Below are 21,050 nucleotides of genomic sequence, written 5' to 3'. Positions count from 1 at the left end.
TAGAGTTTGTGTATGTATGGCATGTGTTTGAGGGAAGAATGGAATTATACAGATGTGATGGGTTGCATTTAAATGGCTTTGGAGTGAATGTACCTGGATGGAATTGCAGTATGTGATGCAAGCAAGAGATCAGAAGTAGGAGATGAGGTGAAAGATGAGGAGAGTGGTATTGAGGAGACTTAGGTGGACAGGGAGACATGGCATAGGGAGAGTGGATGATGGAAGTAGTGAATGTGGTTTTTTTTATGTTGAGCAGCCCATACACAAGAGATTGGTTGATCAACCTTTAGTACATTATTGCTGTATATGGGTAAGTGGTAGTGGTATGGGGGTGATCAGCTTAGAAATAATATAGGTCAGGATGCGAGTTGGCTAGCTAAGATAGAATGGATATATGTGGTAAGCAGATATAAAGGTGATTGCACGAGGGCAGATATGGTGGGGAAATCACAACCAACAAATGACTTGAGTAAGACTGGTAATAGACCTAAAAATGAGTTGCTGTGTTTATTTACAAATGGCAGGAGTGTCAGAAATAAGGGAGATGAAATGGTTTCACTGATTTAGTTTATTTGCCCCAAAATCGTTGGAATAAGTGAAACATGGTTGAATGAAGGTTGAATAATGTATCCTTCCATTTCTATTCCTAATGGGAATAGAAATGGAAGGATACAATATTTTTCATGAGGATAGAAAGGACATGAAAGGAGGGAGAATGCTGCAGATGATAGCAGGGGAATTATATCCACATAAGGTAGCCATGAAAGAGGGGAAATAGTGGCAATGGTTATGAGGCAGTGTGATGTAAAGTGGAGGTTGACACGAAGACATATTTAATTGGATGTTGCTATAGGCCAGGGAATGTGGATGGTGGTGATGAAGAAACGTATAAACAACTTGGATTAATAAAGAAAGGAAGGATAATTATTATGGACAATTTGAATTATGGCAGTATAGATGGATACTGATGGATAGATGGTGAAGAGATAGCATTTGGGAATAAGGAAAATGAATTTCTCAAGTTCTTGAGCGATAACTATCTCAGACAGCATGTAAAGGAGGGGGGGACGCAAGGGTTGAGAGTTTTAGATCTGATCATTTCATCAGAGGATGTAATTGTGAGTGGTGGTGTTTCGCACTTTCTTCCAGTTGGTGAGAGCGATCATGAAGTGATCACCTGGGTTTGGGCTAGCCACATACACACTTCTGTGAGGAAAGGATATGCAGAAGTATAAAGGCTGGTGATTATGACAAACTTAGGAGATGGTTGGAGCTATAGCATGGAATGAAAAGTTCAGCAGTAAGAAAATAAATGCTGCTTAGGAACTGACAAAGAAATACGTAGCAACATTAATGTGTGAATGTATTCTGGAGGCCAAAAGGCTGAATATGGTAAGTGTAAAATGGATGAATGAGGGCTTAAGCATGAAATCTGGAAGAAGAAGAAGGTCTTTTGGAGGCAGTACAAGTTGAATAATAGTAATCATCAGTTTAATGAGGAGTATAAAGAACAAGCCAGGAGAGTGACTCGCTCATTAAGGAAAACAAAAGTGCAGTATAAGCAGAAATTGGCAAATTAGGTGAAGAAAAACCCTAGAGAGTTTTTTAGATATGTGGCAAGTAGAAGGAAGAATGATTATGGTAAGATGATGTTAATGGATGATAATGGTAGCTGATGCAGAAGACATTGTTGAGGTATTCAGTGATCAATTTATAATGGTGTTTCATCCTCATCAGGGTGGAATTGTGAGGAACTTAAGTATAGAGGACATAGGAGAGGATGGCTTAATCGTGAGTGAGCACGATGTATTTGAAGAAATAAATAAATAACCTTGATATCAATAAGACGATAGGATTTGATGACATATCACCACTCGTCTTAAAGGAATGTTCCAGCGATTTGGCAATAGCATTGGCATGCTTGTTTAATAAGTCTTACAACAGCTCAGGTTCCAAGGGAGTGGAAAGAAGGTAAAATTGTTCTACTGCATCAAGATAATGATAAAGCTATGGCTACAAATTATAGGCCAATCTGTATATCTGGAGTTGTGGTGAAGGTATTAGAGAGAGATTGGTGAGAAGTAGGATACATAAATGGGTTGATAACTGCAGTATTCTCTGTGGTTATCAGCATGGGTTTGTTAAACGGAGATCATGTTTTACTAACTTATTTACTATAACAAGGTGATGAATACCTTGGACAGGAGAGATGCATATATAGTAGTGTACTTGGATTTTGCAAAAGGTTTTGATAGACTACCACACGACAAGCTGTTAAATAAATTGAAACAGATGGGATTGGATAACTGCACCATCATATGCAATTCCTGATACCTATCTGACAGCCAGTCAGACTCCTGAGTTGGATCAGTGACTGGCTGTCAAATAGGTATCAGATAGCTGTATACAGGAAAGCAGTATCCCAAAAGAGGACGGCCATTGGTGCTGTGCTGCAGGGATCAGTTTTGGAACCATTATTGTTCAGTTTGTATATTAATGACATTGGGATGGGTTTAACTAGTGATATGCAGATGATGCAAAATTAGGGAGAGCAATGCAGAGTGAGGCAGATGTTATGGCCTTACAGGAGGACTTGAATAGATTTCATTAATAGACAGGTAAGTGGAATTATCAGTTCAATGTTGCAAAGTGTAAGGTTTGGAAATTTGGTAAGCAGCGATGGAATACAAAATATGCACTTAGTGGGGGAACTTTAAAGGAGGTAGAGGAGACGAGAGAGCTGGGAGTGGTGGTGGATAACGACCTGAAATTCTGGGGCTGCATTGCATAAGTTGTGACGACATCACATTTTATAATGGCAGTGATGCGAAGGACCCTGACATGCGGAAATAAAGATGTTATGATGCTATTGTATAAGATCTTGATCAGGCCTCATATTGTGCACAGATTTGGTTTTCTTGGTGACAAGGATATGTTAGAAAGGATCCAGAGAAGATTCACAAAAGTGGTCAATTGTCTTTGGAATTTGGAATATGAGGACTGATTGAGAAAATGTAAATTGCAAAGCCTTGTGAATAGGAAGAGGGGGGGGGGATATGATTGAGACATATAAGCTAGTCAGGTGGTTGTTATCAGGTTGACATGGAAGAGATTTTTCATAGAATGGGAGTGGGGATAGAACAAGATGCCATCGCTCGAAACTGTATAAGTAGGGGTGTGAGTATAGGAGCGAGGAGCAGGTTCTTTGTATGGAGAGTGGTTGGTGAGTGGAATTCATTGCCTGAGTGTGTTGTAAATGTAGACACATTGAATCAGTTTATTGCATGGTTGGATGAGCATTGTGTGCAATAGTGTGTACCTCCTGCAATATATATCTCTGACTCCATGGAGGTCTGGTGTTAATAATAATAATAAATAAATACAAGACATTCAAACAAAACATACATAACTTTGTCATTTCAGACCATGTGCATACCTACAGCATATTACTACTGTGCATGCATTTGTTTGTTAGACAGATAAGAGCATCTCAACTAACATACCATAAAGCAGTTACCATGCTGATGTTACAAAGAATGGTTGTGTTGCTCTTTGTTTTTGCTGTCTTTTCTTATTTCAAATTTAGCTTCCTTATTTATTCAATACTGTACAGTATACTAAAATGAAGTAATACTACAATGAGTGATGCTAATAAAATAAGTGAAAAGGAATAACATCGGAAACAAAATATGAGCTCATAAGCAAACGTGCGAAATGATACATGAGATGAATGTCATTGCTTGGTGTTAGACCACCACCCTGTTTACTCGAGGCCTGAAGTGGCTTTAAAAAAAGTTCCATTTTGGGCTTAAGAGCTGAGTTTCTGGCCTATATAAAAAAAATCAATGAAAAATACAAAAAAAAGTATAAAAATAGGAAGAAAAAAATCCTTAGGCCACTTATATACAAACTTTTATGGGTAGTCACATAAAACAGAAAAAAAAATTGGAAGTGACTGTTAGAAATTTCTCTGCATAATGTTACATAAACATTTCAACTGCATGTACACACTCAAACTATTGTTACATTAACTACGAGGGTGGTCTGAAAAGTTCTCGGCCTAACAATGAAAAAAAGAATTCATAATTTCAAAATTATTTTTATTTTTCAACATAATTTCCCTTAAGAATAATACATTTATTCCAGCAATGCTCCAGTGCATTATCCCATCCCAGTAGTGGTTCTCAGTAAGATCTGCAAAATACCCCTCTACAACTGCAATCACGTCTTGATTCAAAGAAAAATACTGACCAGCGAGGAAGAGTTTTAGTTTTGGGAAGAGACAGAAGTCAGAGAGAGCCAAATTTGTGGAATAGGATGGATGTTCCAACAATTCATAGTGCAGATCCCTTAATTTTCCCATTGCATAAACACCTTTGTGGGCAGGTTTCATTGTTCTGATGAAAGATAATTTTTTTCTTCTGCAAACCGGGTTTTTTCTCACAAATTTTTTCATCTAGTCAGGTTAAAAGATCGGAATAATATTCCCCGGTTATTGTTTTACCCTTTTCAAGACAATTAATAAAGAAAATGCCTTTAGCATCCCAAAACACCGATGCCACGAACCTTTCCTGCTGATGGAACCGACTTTGTCTTCTTTGGCGCTGAACCACTGGCTTCTATCTACTGTTTTGACTGCTGTTTGGATTCTGGTGTGTAATAGTGAATCTAAGTCTCATCCATAGTAATAAATCGACACACAAAATCAGTTTTATTCTTGTTAAAATGCTCCAAGCACTGTTCAGAGATTTTCATGCGAGTGTGTTTTTTATCTGCTGTGAGCAAGTACGGCACCCATCTTGTGCAAAGCTTTTTCATTTTCAATTCTTCAATCAAAATATATCCTATGTCCTTTTGAAATGCCTATAGTCTCAGCAGTTTCATGCACTTTGACTCGCCAGTCATCCAATACCATATCGTGCACTTGATCAATGATTTCTGATATTGTTAAACTTTTTGGACGTCTTTTACGTGGATCATCTTCAAGGCTGGTACAGCCACGTTCAAACTCGTCAGTCCATTTCTTAATTGTCAAAAACAAAGGAGAAGAGTGCTGCCCATAAACTTTTATGAACTTCGAATGAATTTCTTTTGCCGTTAAACCTTCTTTTACAAAGAATTTTATAACTGCACGATACTCAATTTTATTCATTTCAAGGGATACAGACAACACTTTTGCTTCAGACAGCTGTATAAAACAAACTACTTGATAGAATGACTTGCAATTTCACATGGATGCTTATGACAGATGTACCAACTTGGAAAAAAAAATCTTGCCAATAGTATTGCCATCTATGGTCAAGGTGGAGAACTTTTCAGACCACCCTCATATTTATTTAAACTGTTGCTTTGTTGTCCTTTATTTAATATTACTGTTGTGTGAAATTTCATTGTTAAGAATGTAATCCCCGTTTTTCAAATTACGTCTATGGAAAATAAATTTCCACATTACAAGGGCACACTAGGAATGAATTAACTCGTGAATTCGGGAACTGGCTATATGTAGATGTATAAGTTACTGATATAAGGATATGAATTGATTTGTAGTTGCAGAAATTGTAATCAGTAACGTTTAAACATATAATACAACTTATGAAACTATTTTCAGTCAAGTCTCATGACCATCATTGTGCCAATAGGAAAGTTCAGTTAACACACTTTGGCCACATAGCCTTATTTGCCATGTTGAAAACAACCCAGTGTAACTCATAGGAAAAATGAGTCAGAAGCATTGAGTGGGATCTCATCTTTGGCTAAATAACTGTCACAGCTAAATAAGTTGGGTAAAGTTAATGTCATGATGCAGTTGTTAATCTTGTCCAGTTGTGTATCTTGCTGGTGTGTCTGTTTTGTTGATGAACAACTTGAGCTTGTCGCATGGGGAAAAATTCCTTCACCTCCATATGACATTGGTTATCCTTTCAGCTGAAAAGATTTATCATTTATTAGATGGAATTCAAATCTTTTCAGCTGTAGGAAACCATTATTATTAATTTTTCTGCAGAAATGAAGCATTTAGGCAGTTTTTTTTCTGTCAGTTCTTATTCAACATTTTTCCAACCATCCCATAAATTTGAAGTGCGATTGTACCACCATTTCAAATGCAATTTTTATTTCCATTATTATAAGTGAATTAAGTCTAGATGCATAAACTGCTATTTAATAATTATAGTAAAAACATAAATTTGTGAAATTTATAAAGTAAAATTTATTTTACTTTATAAATTGGCCAGTTGTAGCGAAAGCCCAGCAAGCATGGCAGTAAAAAAAATATGCAAGTCTATAAGTTTAGAGAAAAAAACCAATGTTATAAGGAGATTGGTGAAGGAAGGAATGATGAAGTGGTTAAAAATACTGCTTTTTTTTTTTTTTTTTTTTTTGATGTTATGAATTCATACAGTATCCCTGTAATACAGGCATTAAGTTATTTATTGAAGTTATTTATTGAACTGAATGAAGAAGGAGGTGGTAGAAATAGGTATTTTACTGGAAGAAGGAGGTTGTTCTTTGAATTGCATAATAAATTAAAATTCATAATGTTAAAGTTACATGAGGGGAGGGGGCTACAAATGCTCATGCAGAGGCTTCATAAGAATTTCTGTTGCATTTTAAATGCATTCTGGAGGAGATTGAATATCCTCACACAAGTGTTTTGTTTTCTGTATAATTTTTATTATTATTATTACGTGACACCTCCAGGGAATCCAAGAACATATTGAGGGAGGACACCTGCTTTACAACTCTCCGTCTCCACACTCAATCTACTAACTACAGAGAACCGCATTATCTACACCAACGCCATCTACCATCCACTACCACTAGTATTTTCACAGACAATGACAAACATCCATACCTACAGCAGGATTCAAACCCGCAGCCTTATGGCTGGAAAGTGGATACATTAACCACTTGACCAACCAGGTCGGCAAAAATTTTTCTTGGGTAAAATAGGCAGGAATGTAGTTTGGGGGGGGAGATAGGATTTTGTAGCCTGGAAATGTCATACACTATGTTCCTTTTTTACATATTCTATTTACTGCACAAACTGGTATATCTCTAGGAATGTGACCTCAACATACCCCCCCCCCCCAAATCAGCCATAAGAGTCTGGTAGGCTAAAGCTAAAAAAAGGATAATTAAGCATATTAAAAACTACCTTTATGGAGTATTTAAAAAAAATTGGGAAAGCATTAATCTCAATCATTTGTTTTTCAGTTTAGTTATATGGCAGATCTTTCTATAGTTTTCTTAGTAAAAAAAAACAAAAAAAAAACGAAAGAACTTTCTTTCATACTGGCACATACTAGCAGGAAATTATGCTGAAAATAAAGTTTAGCGAGTTTCATCAATTTAAATAGTGGATTTTTTTGGGGAGGTGATAAAATTATAAAATAAAGTAGTTCGATTATAAGCTGTCATAAATATGATAGAAGAATTTCTTGTAATCCGTTCTTAATTAGGGGTTTTTGTGCAATTTAATGCAGCCTACTTGCCATTCCTCAGTATTTTATCATTATAAGATGTGAGGAAGCTTTATCAGCGTTTTTTCAATTAAAGGTGAGTTAGCTGGTCTCATAAAGAGGCAGAGGGTTTTTCTCTCTCAGAAACTTGAGTTTTTCATCCCTAAAATCAGAAAAGCCAGTCACTGCAAAAAGACATACCCACAGAGGGAGAGTATTTTTACATGCTTCCTTGTTAATTTGCGCTGGGAGAGAAAAACCTTCTGCCTCTTTATGAGACCAGCTAACTCACCTTTAATTGAAAAACCCTGATAAAGCTTCCTCACATCTTATAATGATAAAATAATTTAAACATATATTTCATTCTACACAGGGCACAACATATGCAGAATTTTCTCTAATTCAGTAAGGAATAAATTAGAGATGACACAATGTTGTTTCCTAGTTAGACAAGGTCCAAGATGAATAGTGAAAAGTATTTTAATTGAATCAGTCTTAAAATCAAAAGAATTGAAATTTTCCACTATTATTGTTAGAAGTGAGTGAAAAAGAGGCAGTGCTAGCAAAGAATTACAGAAACACCATGTCGACATAATTGGTCTTACTAATTATGAAGAAAAAAAAATAGATGCAAACCTTTTTAAAAATAAATATAAGATAACTTATTCAGAGACTAGGAATTAGAGAAAGAAAAGAGTAGCAATAGCATCACAAATTGCATGATGTGGATAAATACATTGGACCAGTGGCAATAAATACATTGCCACTGGTCCCACCAGTGGTTCTAGTGGAAAGAAATAAGAATTCTTTTTTGTAATGATTCTAATATTATAACTGTGAAAGTAAAAACTTATTTGGCCACTTATCACTTTGTTACATTTTATCAAGAATAAATCAAAATATCAATTTTAAAACATAAGTAACAGAATGATGTTTAATACATAAATTGACATTGATTAATGTCACTGATAAACTGATAGTATATCATGTTGGAAACACACATGCTTCCTTGTTAATTTGTGCTGTGACATTTGTCATAACCTACTATGTATATTTTAAGTCTTTTATGTATGCTGACCACAGTTGGTTGAGGATAAAGCCATGATTTTTATTGCGCTGTGTTGGATATTATCATTTTGAAGATTTAGTTGGACTAACAAATAAAGCTTCTGTTGTTAAATTCAGTATACTGCCTTTTTTCCTTGGTAACTTGGACTGACTCATATGTTTTTTTTTTATATGTTCTTGTTTTGTTCTTTCATAAGAATTTCTCCCATAAACCCCATTTGTCTGATGTAACATGCTACATGCTACAGAATATTTTATAAACCTGATTTCTTAAGAAGTGAATGTATTTGCTTGGGTTACCTAAGCATCATGGAAATTTTATCATAGGTGTAAAGGCAGTTTTGAAGTCATACTGTTTTAATACACTGCTTGGACACCATAGTGTGACGAACAAACAGCCATGGCACCCACCTTAATAAGATGTTAAAATAATAGGACCTCCTTTTGCTGCAGTCGTACAGGGCATACTTTCCACAAGCTTATATGATAGCAATCAATTGAAATTTAGGACCATTCTTCCAGTAGGCTTGTAATGAGGTCCCAGACTGTTGTAGGGCAGATGTCCCTTGACCTCACCCAATGCTCCAGTTTGTCTCACAGATGTTCATTAGGGTTGAGATCAGGGCTCTGTGGAAGCAAGTCAAGTGTTGTGATGCTCATGTTCACAACATCAGCAGCAGCCTCATGATATGGTGCATTGTCTTGCTGAAAGAGACAGTAGGCAATTTTGTAGAAACACCATAAAGTAAGAAGCATTGCATTGTCCAAAATGTTCAGATACCTTTGCAGCAAATAATCCTGCTGCTGCTTACCTTGCCAGGTTGTGCCTGGAAGTAGTCTGAGTACAGCAGCAGCAGCTTGCATAGGGGATACTGTATGAGGCAATGGTTGAATTGGAGTCTGGGCACTCCTGGGAGTTGTAACTCCCAAGTCCTTCACTCTTTGCTCTTTTAAATTTCGTTGTATTTTACTTGCAACCATGATAAACATTACAGGCAATTCCAGAGTTGCTGAAGTTAAACTCCCACAAAAATAGCCACCAAAATTAAAAAAATAAAATAAAAATAAAAAAATCTAAATAAAAAATGCTTCACAAAAAATAAAAAATATATCTAAAAAAAATCCAGCATAATGCAATAAAAAATTTTTTTAGGTTGACTTTACCAACATCAGAGGTCTTACAAGAAAGAGCCAAGAGGCTGTTTTTTCGGCGACATAAATTAAGTTAAGGGGATAATAAACCCCTCATTATTTCAAAGCCGAATAAGAAACTTGAAGATCGAAATCTAAGAGTTTCATGCCAAAGAACGTTCGGCAAGTCCAAGCATGTTGCTTGCACTCGCCGAAACTCTTGGATTTCGATCTTCGAGTTTCTTACTCGGCTTTGAAATAACGAGGGATTTATTATCCCCTTAACTTAATCAGAGGTCTTAATTCTAATATCAGTGATGTGCACTTCACCACATACAGATGTCCCCAAACCTGATATGTTATTCATCACTAAACCACATCTGGCATATTCTGCAGCATCACCTCAACTTGCCTGATCATCTTCCATTATGCCTTTTTAAGAAGGGTGGCATTTGTGCATTTCTCAAGTCTACTATTCCCTTTATATGATCTGCTTTGGCTCAAGATTTCCTTATTTAACTCTGTTGGTTTCATTTGTTGCCTCTGCCATTCTTCTAACTCTGATGACTATACTGACTTATTTAACTATCTGCCTCTGGAGTTGATCACATACAGTCCAATTAACTTAATTCTGAGATAATTTTTTTTTTCGTGAAAGTTTGGTTCAGTTTGAAAGTTTCAGTTTGGTGAGCACAAAACTGAAAAAGAAACCAGTTTGCTTTCAGTAATGATTTAACACAGATTGTTCACTTACCCACCAGAATTCCGAATAATCCTCATTTTACCAAAAGCTTAAGCATTTTTTTAACTAGCTCTTCTTCCAAATACACTGTTACGTTACTGTTAGCTCTCCTGTTGGCAAGTCTGACCATAACCTTGTCCTTGTCTCCTTTTCTACAAATTATCCTCCTTCAGTTTATCTCAGCATCATATCCTCTTGCACTACAATAGTGTCAGTGGATGACCTTTGGGACTTCTCTACTTTATTTCCATGGTCTCATCGTGACACCTGCTCTGATCTAATGACAGAAATTTAGACATTACTGTATTTAAAATTTGATTATAATTGTTTGTAGTTATTATCTTCTTATAAATTTCTTTCCTTCTCCTGTGTTACTCTCAGAAACCCTGCAATCTACAATTTTATTTCATACTCTGCTGCCCTCTCTAATGACTTGAAAAATTCCTATACTTCTTCTTGTATGAAACCAAGGGATTTTGTTTAACTGCCACTGCACTTGCCAGCATGGCATTTGTATGTGTGTGTTATACCATCACATTTGTTTGTGCTTTTTAATCTACACAGAATATACTTTGAGTTGGTAAGCCCTATATTTATTAAATATCCAGGTGGATATTTAGTAGTTAGAGCATCAAGAAAAGGCAAGGATTGAACATAAATTAGAAATCCTGGTTAGCACTCTGTACATTCCTCGCTTGCTATGGAAGTCTACTAACAGCTAAATTCAGCTCTCATTATAGCAGACATTGTTATAACAAACTGTTTGTGTGACTGTTCCAAGCTTGTCATAATGAGAGTTGATTGTATCTAGTATCTGATCTCCAGAGAAAATACCTGGAAATGAAATGCATTTCACAGGAATAAGTCTCTTTTCATTGTTACTTTTTTGTAAAACAATATGAATTAGTTACTGTATTTTTAGAAGCTTAATTCTTTTGCTTATGACGATAATTTGCACCTATTTACAGTTGTTTATATGGATATTTTAATGCAGAATCATATATCATATTAATGAAGACTTGACATGCATTCAGGAAATTCTTTGCAGAAAATCTTAGCCTCTCTAGATTATCACCAAAGTCTGTTATGTTTTCTGGTCCATAACAAAATTTGGAGACAATAATGTAAAAAATGTGTCATTACTGTTTTACGTAGTGTCAATGTTAATTCCATTGAATTTATCTGGAGTGTTTTGTATCAGGAATCAAATTCTCACTGATTCTCTGTGTTCTTTCGGAATTAAGTAGTTAATGCTTTAAGTGAAGGCGAAGGAGAATGAACAAATTTTTCTTACATTCACATACAAATATCTTGTACGTATACTTTAGCAGAATTGTTGCATCTAGTAAGACTGTTGGATATAGTGACCACATTTTGTCTTTTTCAAATTATAGTATCTGTTTCTTTCTTTGGTGTAATGTATTCTAGAAGATAAATGTGCTTTGTTTATTTACAGTTTGTTTGTTTAATTTGCATTGATTATAATTTATCATAGGATTTTTCTTTTTTTTTTTTTTTTTTTTTTTTTTAGGATGGTATTCAGAAGATACTGTTATCCCTTAGAGTGCAGTTTTATTCATCACACAGGATGTATGAACACAGACGTGTTATTCTCATGTACAACCTCTTTGTTAAATTACTCCTTCCAGAACTTAAAAAAGGTCTAGGAAGTTGCTCTGTTTTTGTTATAAAAGAAATTGTGTATACAATGTTGAATTTTCTACCATCGTGTGAAAAGTAAGTTCATGACATCTATTGTTTAAAAAAAAAAGTCCGTTGAAATGTAGTATGTTTTTGTTTTGTTTTGTTTTGTTTTTTTAATGTGGCGCCCACTCATTAAAGATTTAATTGCAAACCTATAATACATTTTGTATTCTAGGTAAGAATTTGTTTTCCTATTTTTATTAATTATATATATTTTTTGGTAATTTTAATTTATTTTTTAAATAGTCTGGAATTCCTGCTATAGAGACCAAACATGGAACTTTTTTTTCAAGTCACATCAGGCCTCCAATTAAGCTAGGCAGTGGTCTTGCACCAGACAGTGAAATTCATCTCCCACCTAAAGACCATCGCAAACATCCCTGCCTATGGCAAGATTGGAACCTGCAGCCTGTTTGATTGGAAAGCAGGTGCGCTAACCACTCAGCTAAACAGACCAGCAATGTAATGTAATTCAGGTTTTTTAGCTTTTATGTATACCGACTATAATTTGTTTAATAGGGTCTTGATTTTTGTTGCACTGGAGAATGTGTTGTTTCAACAGCCTCTTTGAATTTGCAAACATAGCTGTTGAATTCAATGTCTTGCATTCTTGTGAGTTGCCAAGAGTACTAGGCAGGATTTGTATGCTCACATTTGCTCTACATCTTTAATATGTTCTTTCATATGAATCTAGTGCTTCCAGGCTGTACAATACTTTTATATACACCTGGTCTATTAAGTGGTGAATATGGTTGTTTTGGTGACCTCAGCATCATGAAGATGGTTGGCATCTTCCTGAAGACAACTTTTAGGTTGTATGGTGTTAACATGTAAACAATTTTATCTGTGATTTTTTATGTAAGGCATACAAACTGCACCTTTGTACTCTACTTTTTCTTGTATATGAGCTGAAACATTAGATGGCCTTTATAAAATGTTCTTGATAGCTTTAAGATTATAGCCATTTTTTAAGAGTACAGCTCTGAGGTCATTCATTTCTTGTTCCCTTTTGTTATTGTCACTTGGTATGGTGACTGAAATTTATAATAAATTTTGTAATAAATGAAAATTATGAGGATTTGGAAGATGAAGAACTCAAAAACATTTTAAATGTATGTTATCCTGAAACATGGAAGAAGTTCCATGTCCATAGTTAGAAGGAAAAAAAAGATAAGATCTTTAAATTTTATTTTGAAATATGAAATTAAAATTAACGATTTTAGAGATTTAGTGGAAATGGCTTTGACTGGAAAGTTACAAAATGAAATTCCCAGCACACTGAAAAAAAAAAGCCAAAGTGATTATGGCAACAATTGCAATTTGCAACACTGAAGCTGAACAAGCTTTTAGCGTGATGAATAATATTGTAATGACGAAGAGATCTTCTCTCACTATAACATATTTCGGATTTAATGACAATATGTATAAATGGGAAACCTTTGAATGAATTTAATCTGAATCCCTATGTCAAATCTTTTCTAGAAAATCATCACTCGGCTATAGATCCTCCTAGAAGAACACAAGACGTGAAGGAGGAAATAAGATGTGGCAGCTGTTTTCATAAATATTTCCTTAAAGTAAATATTTGTAAATGTTAACCTGTAAAGGAGAGAATTTTTTCTGGGTAAATGTGCACCAGACAGTGAGTTTTTTTGTTTGTTTTTTTCATGTAAAATCGTCTCATAGTTTTGAAAGTGATTTTATTAAATAAAATATTATAGTTACTGTTACTACCATTTTACAAATAAGAATTCACTTTTGGTAGTCTCATATAAATAAATAGGACTATAAAATAATGCCCATGATTGGTACCACTGATTATCACTTGAAGTAAAAAAACAAAAGAGAAATATAACATATTTCAATATTATTGTGTTTAGATAATCTTTATGTATTATTTATCGATTGTTTGTCATAAAAACTTCTATCGCAAACAAAAGAAATTTATTTTGTTCATAAACATCCTGCAAACATCCATTAGTGTTCACAAACATCCCGCCGTGGGAATGGATGTTTGTGATTGTCTCTAGAAATACTAGTGGTGGCAGTCGGCGATATATGGTATTGGTGTAATGTCATATATCATTTTTTTTTTTCTTCTCGACGATGCGAGCCCTTTGTTAAAATTTCCATAGCTCACCACTATATCAAGCATTAGGGCATTATATCAAGCAATACTTAGTCTTTATTTGAGTTGTAAGTCAGCAGTTAGAATTGAAGGAAGCACAGAAGATGGTTTAATGTTAAATCTGGTATCAGATAAGGATGTACATTGTCCCCTCTGTTATTTATTATCTATGTGGATCACATTATGAAGGAAAGTGGTATTAAAACCTGATATCAAAATTTGCGCTATTATCTCAGCTCTTTGCTTTATGCGGATGATGTTATACTTCATCATGTTAAATAAATCCACTACAAGTCTACAAGATTCGCTGACTAAATTGAATAACTGTTGTAATAGATATGGTATGAATGTCAGCAATAACAAGACAGAGACAATGAAAATAGGCAAAAGCATTGAAAATATTAGCTGCATTGTGAATGGAGAACATATAGAACAAGTAAAACATTTCAGTTACTTAAGCACAATTTTTAGTGATGATGGTAAATTAAATATGGAAATAGACAACAAAATCAACAAAGCTGGTGTGGTAGGAAGTCAACTGAATAAATTTATATCTAATAAGAGAGAAATTAGTCAAAACACTGAATTAGCTGTATTCAATACAGTGTTCAAACCAATTTTGACTAATAAGAGAGAAATTAGTCAAACTGAATTAGCTGTATTCAATACAGTGTTCAAACCAATTTTGACTTATGGATCAGATCTGGGTCAGAAGTAAAACACTTGACCAAAGATTAGAGACAGCAGATATGAAAGTCCTGAGAAAGATTAAGGTCATGAACAGATGATATCAATGGCAATATCATATTAAAAATGAGGAAATTAGGAAAGAATTTGACATTGTCATCATCCAGGAATGTGTTAGCAGATCTAATCTCAGGTGGTATGGTCACTTAAACAGATTGGGAGAGGAAAGATTAGCAAAACAAGTGTTCTCTCGCCTGTTTGCAGGAAAAAGACCCAGAGGAAGACCAAGATATATTGATACAGTTAAAAGTGCCTTAGAATATAGAAATATAAGATCTGATAATGTTGGAGTCTTGACAGGTAATAGACTGATTTGGAGGAAAATTGTAGATAAGAAGTTAGTAATGACGTAAATTTGTCATGTAGTACTATCATATCCTCTACACCCCTTGAGGATATATGTCAGGAATTTGATGATGATGAAACTTTTTCTTTTCGGGCTTTGCAATCTGTGTTTTTTGTCATCTAATTTCTTAATGTATTCTTCTACTCTCAAAGCATTATTTCTATTTTCTTTGACTTATTTACCAAAAAATGGTTGCAGAAATCATTCAGATGGAATGAGTATATAAAACATGGGAAGAAAGGTGGGGGGGGTTAAGTTATTTGCTTAGTTGTATTGTTATTTGCCAGATCTTTACACTTTTTTGCAGGAGGGGGGTGCAAAACTCATTCATTAAAAAAGTGAGGGGGGGGGGAATCTTGTCCATTTCAGTGAGCAGTTAATATATTGATAAGCCAGGTAAATTTTACTATATTGTTAATTTACACATATGTAGCAGACAAAAACTACTTAGAATTGCCTTTTTTTATCACATAACATTGCAATTGAAGAACTTTTAACTGTATATTTTGAAAATGTGCTTTTCTCTCTAGTAAAACTCTTCATTTTATACAGCATATGGTATTTCCTTAGATTGATCCATCGGGTTCTTTTTCTCTTAACAGTGCTATATCCTCCATGATTCTCTTCATACAAACAGCCTGCCTATCTCATCAACATCTGAACTTCTAATTAATTTCCTACCTACAACTATCTTAGTATTAACTAACATGTGTGCCTTGCATTTTACTTTTATTGATTGATAAGTGGGAGGATGGTTATTTAACATGATTGTGGCTGTGATGTAATTTTTCAGCAATTTGCTTATGAGATACCTGTGTCAGCATGTGTTGCAGATGGCACTGTAACTGCTACTTAAATATGCATGCATAATATCTATGTGCTTGTTGCACGTACATATTAAAATTACTTCCCTGTATCACAGTTTTTTCATTCACAAAAATGTAATTTTGTAATACCCGATTTGAGAAAATCATTTTCGAGAGGTTTGTCATTGTTTATGATAAACAAAAAATAACATTAAATGAAATTTTGTTCATCTGCAGCAAAGTAAGATATAAATCTTTCGAATGTTAGTATATGTTTCAACTCGCTCATGGTCAGGTTGTGTAGTAATCTCAGATGTGTTCTGTATATGTATAGATGTGCTAACAGTAAGTCAATTTATTGCCTTAAGCAAGAAATACAGATTCCCTTACATATAATTAGAAGAAACACACGTATAAACCACAGTGAAAATTATTTAATTGTAAATATTTCATCCTAAGTATCTTAGGACATCATCAGTACAGTATTTAAACAAAATTAGGAATAACATACAGTTATGGCGCATGATTACAATAGAATCTCATGAAAACGTGCATAACGTGCTAAAGTAGTAAAAAAAAAAAAAAAAAAAAAATTATCATACAAAATTGTGTTAAATGATTAACTTTTTTTTTTTTTTTTTGTACTACTTTAGCACGTTATGCACGCTTTCATGAGATTCTATTGTAATCACGTGCCCTAACTGTATGTTGTTCCTAATTTTGTTTAAATACTGTACTGATGATGTCCTAAGATACTTAGGATGAAATATTTACAATTAAATAATTTTCACTGTGGTTTATATGTGTGTTTCTTCTAATTATGAACGCACCATAGGTTTCGTTATTTAAAAAAGTTTTATTCCTTCACGGGGAAATGACAGTGCAGAAGACAAACTTACTAGGAAAACTGCAATTAAAACAGGGTAAGCTACGAGCTAGAATATCTTTTTTAAAAAAGTGCAGACGTGATAATCTTATTCCAACCTTTGCAAAACTGAAAGAAACCATCAAATCTCCAGGTGCCCATAAAATCTATCAAAAAGCAAGTCATTCCTTACTACTCAATCAGTTACGAGTGTCAAAGCATGAACTAGCAACAAACAATTTAAATATTACAGAACTAGAAACAGATTTGTCAAATACGTTAAATCAAGAATTGCTACAATTAATTATAACTGCCTCAAAGAATTCGGGAAAAAAAGCTTTTGATAAAAGCAATAGTGCTTTACATATTAAATACCTTAATCTATTAAATCGATCAAAAAAGATCACTAACAAATTACCAACGGAAAAATGGGTAGTCAATTTATCTAACCGTCAACTAACAAAAGATGAATTAAATGTTCTAGCAAGAGGCCATAAATTTGCGATTTCACCAAAGTGTTTCCCATATTTAGACTTTATACATAATATAGAAAGAAACATCAAGCATCTCTCCAGTATTGAAGCCAACAAACTTCGTTTCGAAGTAGCTAAAGTGATCTACAATGCCAAACCTTCAGAATTAAATATCCCACCGTCGGAATTGAAAGCTATTATTTCCTTAAAACGTAACAAAAATTTAATCATTACTAGAGCTGATAAAGGAAATACCACTGTGGTTCTTGATACCAATTCATATGACCGAAAAATGAATTTACTTCTTCGAGATCGTAATACTTACTCCAAATTGGATTTTGATCCTACGAATCGTCAACTCAGAAAATTAAATAAGCTACTTAATGAAACTTCCTCCTTAGATGAAGAAACAATCAAAAAACTTCAGACATACCATGCAAGACCTCCTAGAATTTATGGCTTACCTAAACTACACAAAACTAATGTTCCACTTAGACCCGTCATAGACTGTATCAGCTGTCCAACGTACAAGTTATCAAGATTCTTATCTAACCTTCTCCGCTCTCACATAGGCCACTCAGTCTCTTCAATCAAATATTCTACTGAGTTTCACACAAAAATTAAAGACATTCAACTATCAAAAACTGACTTGTTAATCAGCTTCGACATTGTCTCCCTCTTCACAAACATTCCCCATAAAGAAACAATAGAATTACTAACTCAAAAATTTCCGTCGGATATAGTTGAATTGTTCAAGTTTGTTATTGCATCAGGTTACTTCACCTGGAAAGGTCAAATTTACAAGCAAGAGGAAGGAACAGCAATGGGATCTCCTTTATCACCAAACCTAGCAAATTTGTTTTCTAGAACACCTTGAGGAAAAAATATTCACTTTTAAACCCAAACCAAAAATTTGGCTAAGATATGTCGATGACGTATTTGCAGTCTGGAATCATCCCGAACCTGAATTACAACTGTTTCTAGATAAAATTAACCTTCTTCATCATCGCATCAACTTTACGTTAGAAAAAGAATCTCCACAGGGTATCTCTTTTTTGGATTTACACGTCCAAAGAAAAGAAGACGGTTCCATCGCCACGTCCGTCTTTCGCAAGCCTACATTCTCAGGTCGCTACATTCACAATTCTTCTGCTCATCATCCATCTCAGAAATCTGGCATTATTAAATCACTAGTTTCCAGAGCACACAAATTCTACTCCTCTGAAGAATCTTTAAACCAAGAATTAGAAGTTATCAAAAATACAGCCATCCTAAATGGATATAATCCCAAAACAACTCAAAAAATCATCAGTCACTTCTGCATACATCAAACCAGACAGGAAGAAGTGCATAGGATTCCCATACCTTACGTTAAAGGCATCTCAGAACGTCTTTCTAAAATTATGAAGAAATACAATTTTGCCACTACTTACAAACCTATCAACCAAATTTACAACTTATTACCTTCTCCTAAGGACAAATTCTCACCCTTGATGATACCTGGTGTTTATGAGATTCCATGCTCATGCAAATTATCTTACTTTGGACAGACAGGTAGGTCTGTTCAGAAACGCATCTCGGAACATCAAGACCACATTCATCTTCTTAAACCGCAGAAATCTGGCCTCTCTCAACACGGAATTGAAAATCCAAACCATAGGATCCATTGGGAAAAGGCTAAACTTTTACATAGATCTTTATTTAAACATGAACGTTTATACAAAGAAAGTTCTGAAGCCCTACTACACAGACCAAACCTAAACCGCAACGACGTTCTTACTATTCCTAAAGTATGGGAAATTATCATACAAAATTGTGTTAAATAATTAACTTTTTTTTTTTTTTTGTACTACTTTAGCACGTTATGCACGTTTTCATGAGATTCTATTGTAATCATGCGCCATAACTGTATGTTATTCCTAATTTTGTTTAAATACTGTACTGATGATGTCCTAAGATGCTTAGGATGAAATATTTACAATTAAATAATTTTCACTGTGGTTTATACGTGTGATTATGAATTATGAACGCACCACAGGTTTCGTTATTTAAAAAAAAAAAAAAATCCCTTACATATAGCTTTAATTTTAAACACAGATATTAGAGAAAGTAAACTATATACAGTATACTTTCTATTTCTGGTCCTTTTATATTATAAGAGAAAAACTTCCATACTGTAATATGACTTTTTTTTTTATTATATAAAAAAAAAAAAGGTGAGGGCATTGTAGGTTATGTACAAAATTGTAATAAAACATTACAGTCAGATACAGTATTTATTAGGTAGTAAAACAGATGAGAAAAAAAAAGCAGTATAAAGACTTGAGTAGTGAGATACAAAGAGAGAGATAAGAAAGAAAAAGGAAGAGTGGTTAGATGCAGCAAAGGCAGAAAGAAAACATAAAAGGTGCTAATAAAAACATTATTATGATAGGAAGAAGAAAGATGCAAAGGACTGGAGCAGTCAAGAATGAAAGAGGTGAAATTCTGATAGAAAAAGAAGACAGAGAAAGAAGAGAAAATCAAATGAAAGAGCATAGTGGGCAGAGGCTGTACATCATGAGAGAGGAATTGAATCTAGCAATTCAAAAGATGAAAGAAGGAAAATCCCCTGGAATAGATGGTATACAGATAGAACTTATAAGAAATATAGGTGAAAAGGGTATGGAAGTGTTATGGCAAATTATTAACGGAATTTATGAGGGACAAGAATTACCAGAGGAGTTTAGAAAGTCAATTTTTATCCCCATTCCAAAAAAGATAGGAGTTTTAGACTGTAACAATTTTAGAACGATAAGTCTTATAACTGACACAGCAAAAATTCTGGCACAAATAATTTTAGTGAGAATTAAGAATAAAATTGAAAATTAAATGAATTAGGAACAGTTTGGATTCCAAACCAACAGAGGCTATAACTTGTCTAAGAATTATTGGGGAGAAAACACTAAACCATGGTGGAAAGTTGTTTTGGGGATTTCTAGATTTTGAAAAGGCATTTGATACAGTGAAACATAAAAGGCTTTTTGACATTCTAGAAAATATTAATATTGACTCTTATGACTTGGAAATTTTAAAGAGATTATATTGGTCACAGACAGCATCAGTATGTGTAAATGGAGAGGAAACAGGAGAATTCCCAGTGGAGAGAGAAGTTAGACAAGGATGCAAGTTATCACCATTATTGTTTAACCTTTATAGTGAACAGATGCTTAGAGAGGCACTTGAGGATGTAGAAGAAGGAAGAAAAATAAATGGAAGAATCATTAATAACTTAAGATATGCGGATGATGTAGTGTTGATGGCAGAAAGTGAAAATGGATTACAACAAATTGTTCAAAGAATTGAAAACTCTTGTAAAGAGTATGGACTAAGAATTAACACAAAGAAGACCAAGATAATGATAATGGGCAGAAAAATAAGAAGTGGATAGATTTCAATATTTAGGTAGCTGGATCTCAGAGAAAAGAACTTCAGAGTTGGACATTAGAAATAGAATAGGCAAAGCTAAATCGGCATTCATGGAAATGAAGAAAATTTTAATAAACAAGAATATTAAAATAGATGTTAGAGTTGGAATAGT

At 34.2% G+C, this 21,050-nt stretch overlaps 1 protein-coding gene across 2 annotated transcripts in view; it reads left to right on the top strand.

The window, feature by feature from the left end:
* The window catches only part of tefu (Serine/threonine-protein kinase tefu), a 409,445-nt gene that overhangs the window by 33,807 nt on the left and 354,588 nt on the right, over nt 1–21,050 (top strand). For both annotated transcript variants that reach the window (XM_090409436.1, XM_090409435.1), the window contains exon 6: nt 11,933–12,138. In XM_090409436.1, the coding sequence (XP_090265562.1) occupies nt 11,933–12,138 (206 nt within the window). The remainder of the gene's footprint in view (nt 1–11,932; nt 12,139–21,050) is intronic.

This window comes from Typopeltis vanoorti, chromosome 19, assembly GCF_054136105.1.
Source record: "Typopeltis vanoorti isolate ZY-2024b chromosome 19, IOZ_Tvanoo_1.0, whole genome shotgun sequence".
Taxonomy (NCBI): Eukaryota; Metazoa; Arthropoda; class Arachnida; order Uropygi; family Thelyphonidae; genus Typopeltis; species Typopeltis vanoorti.
This window is presented reverse-complemented; position numbering and strand designations above follow the sequence as displayed.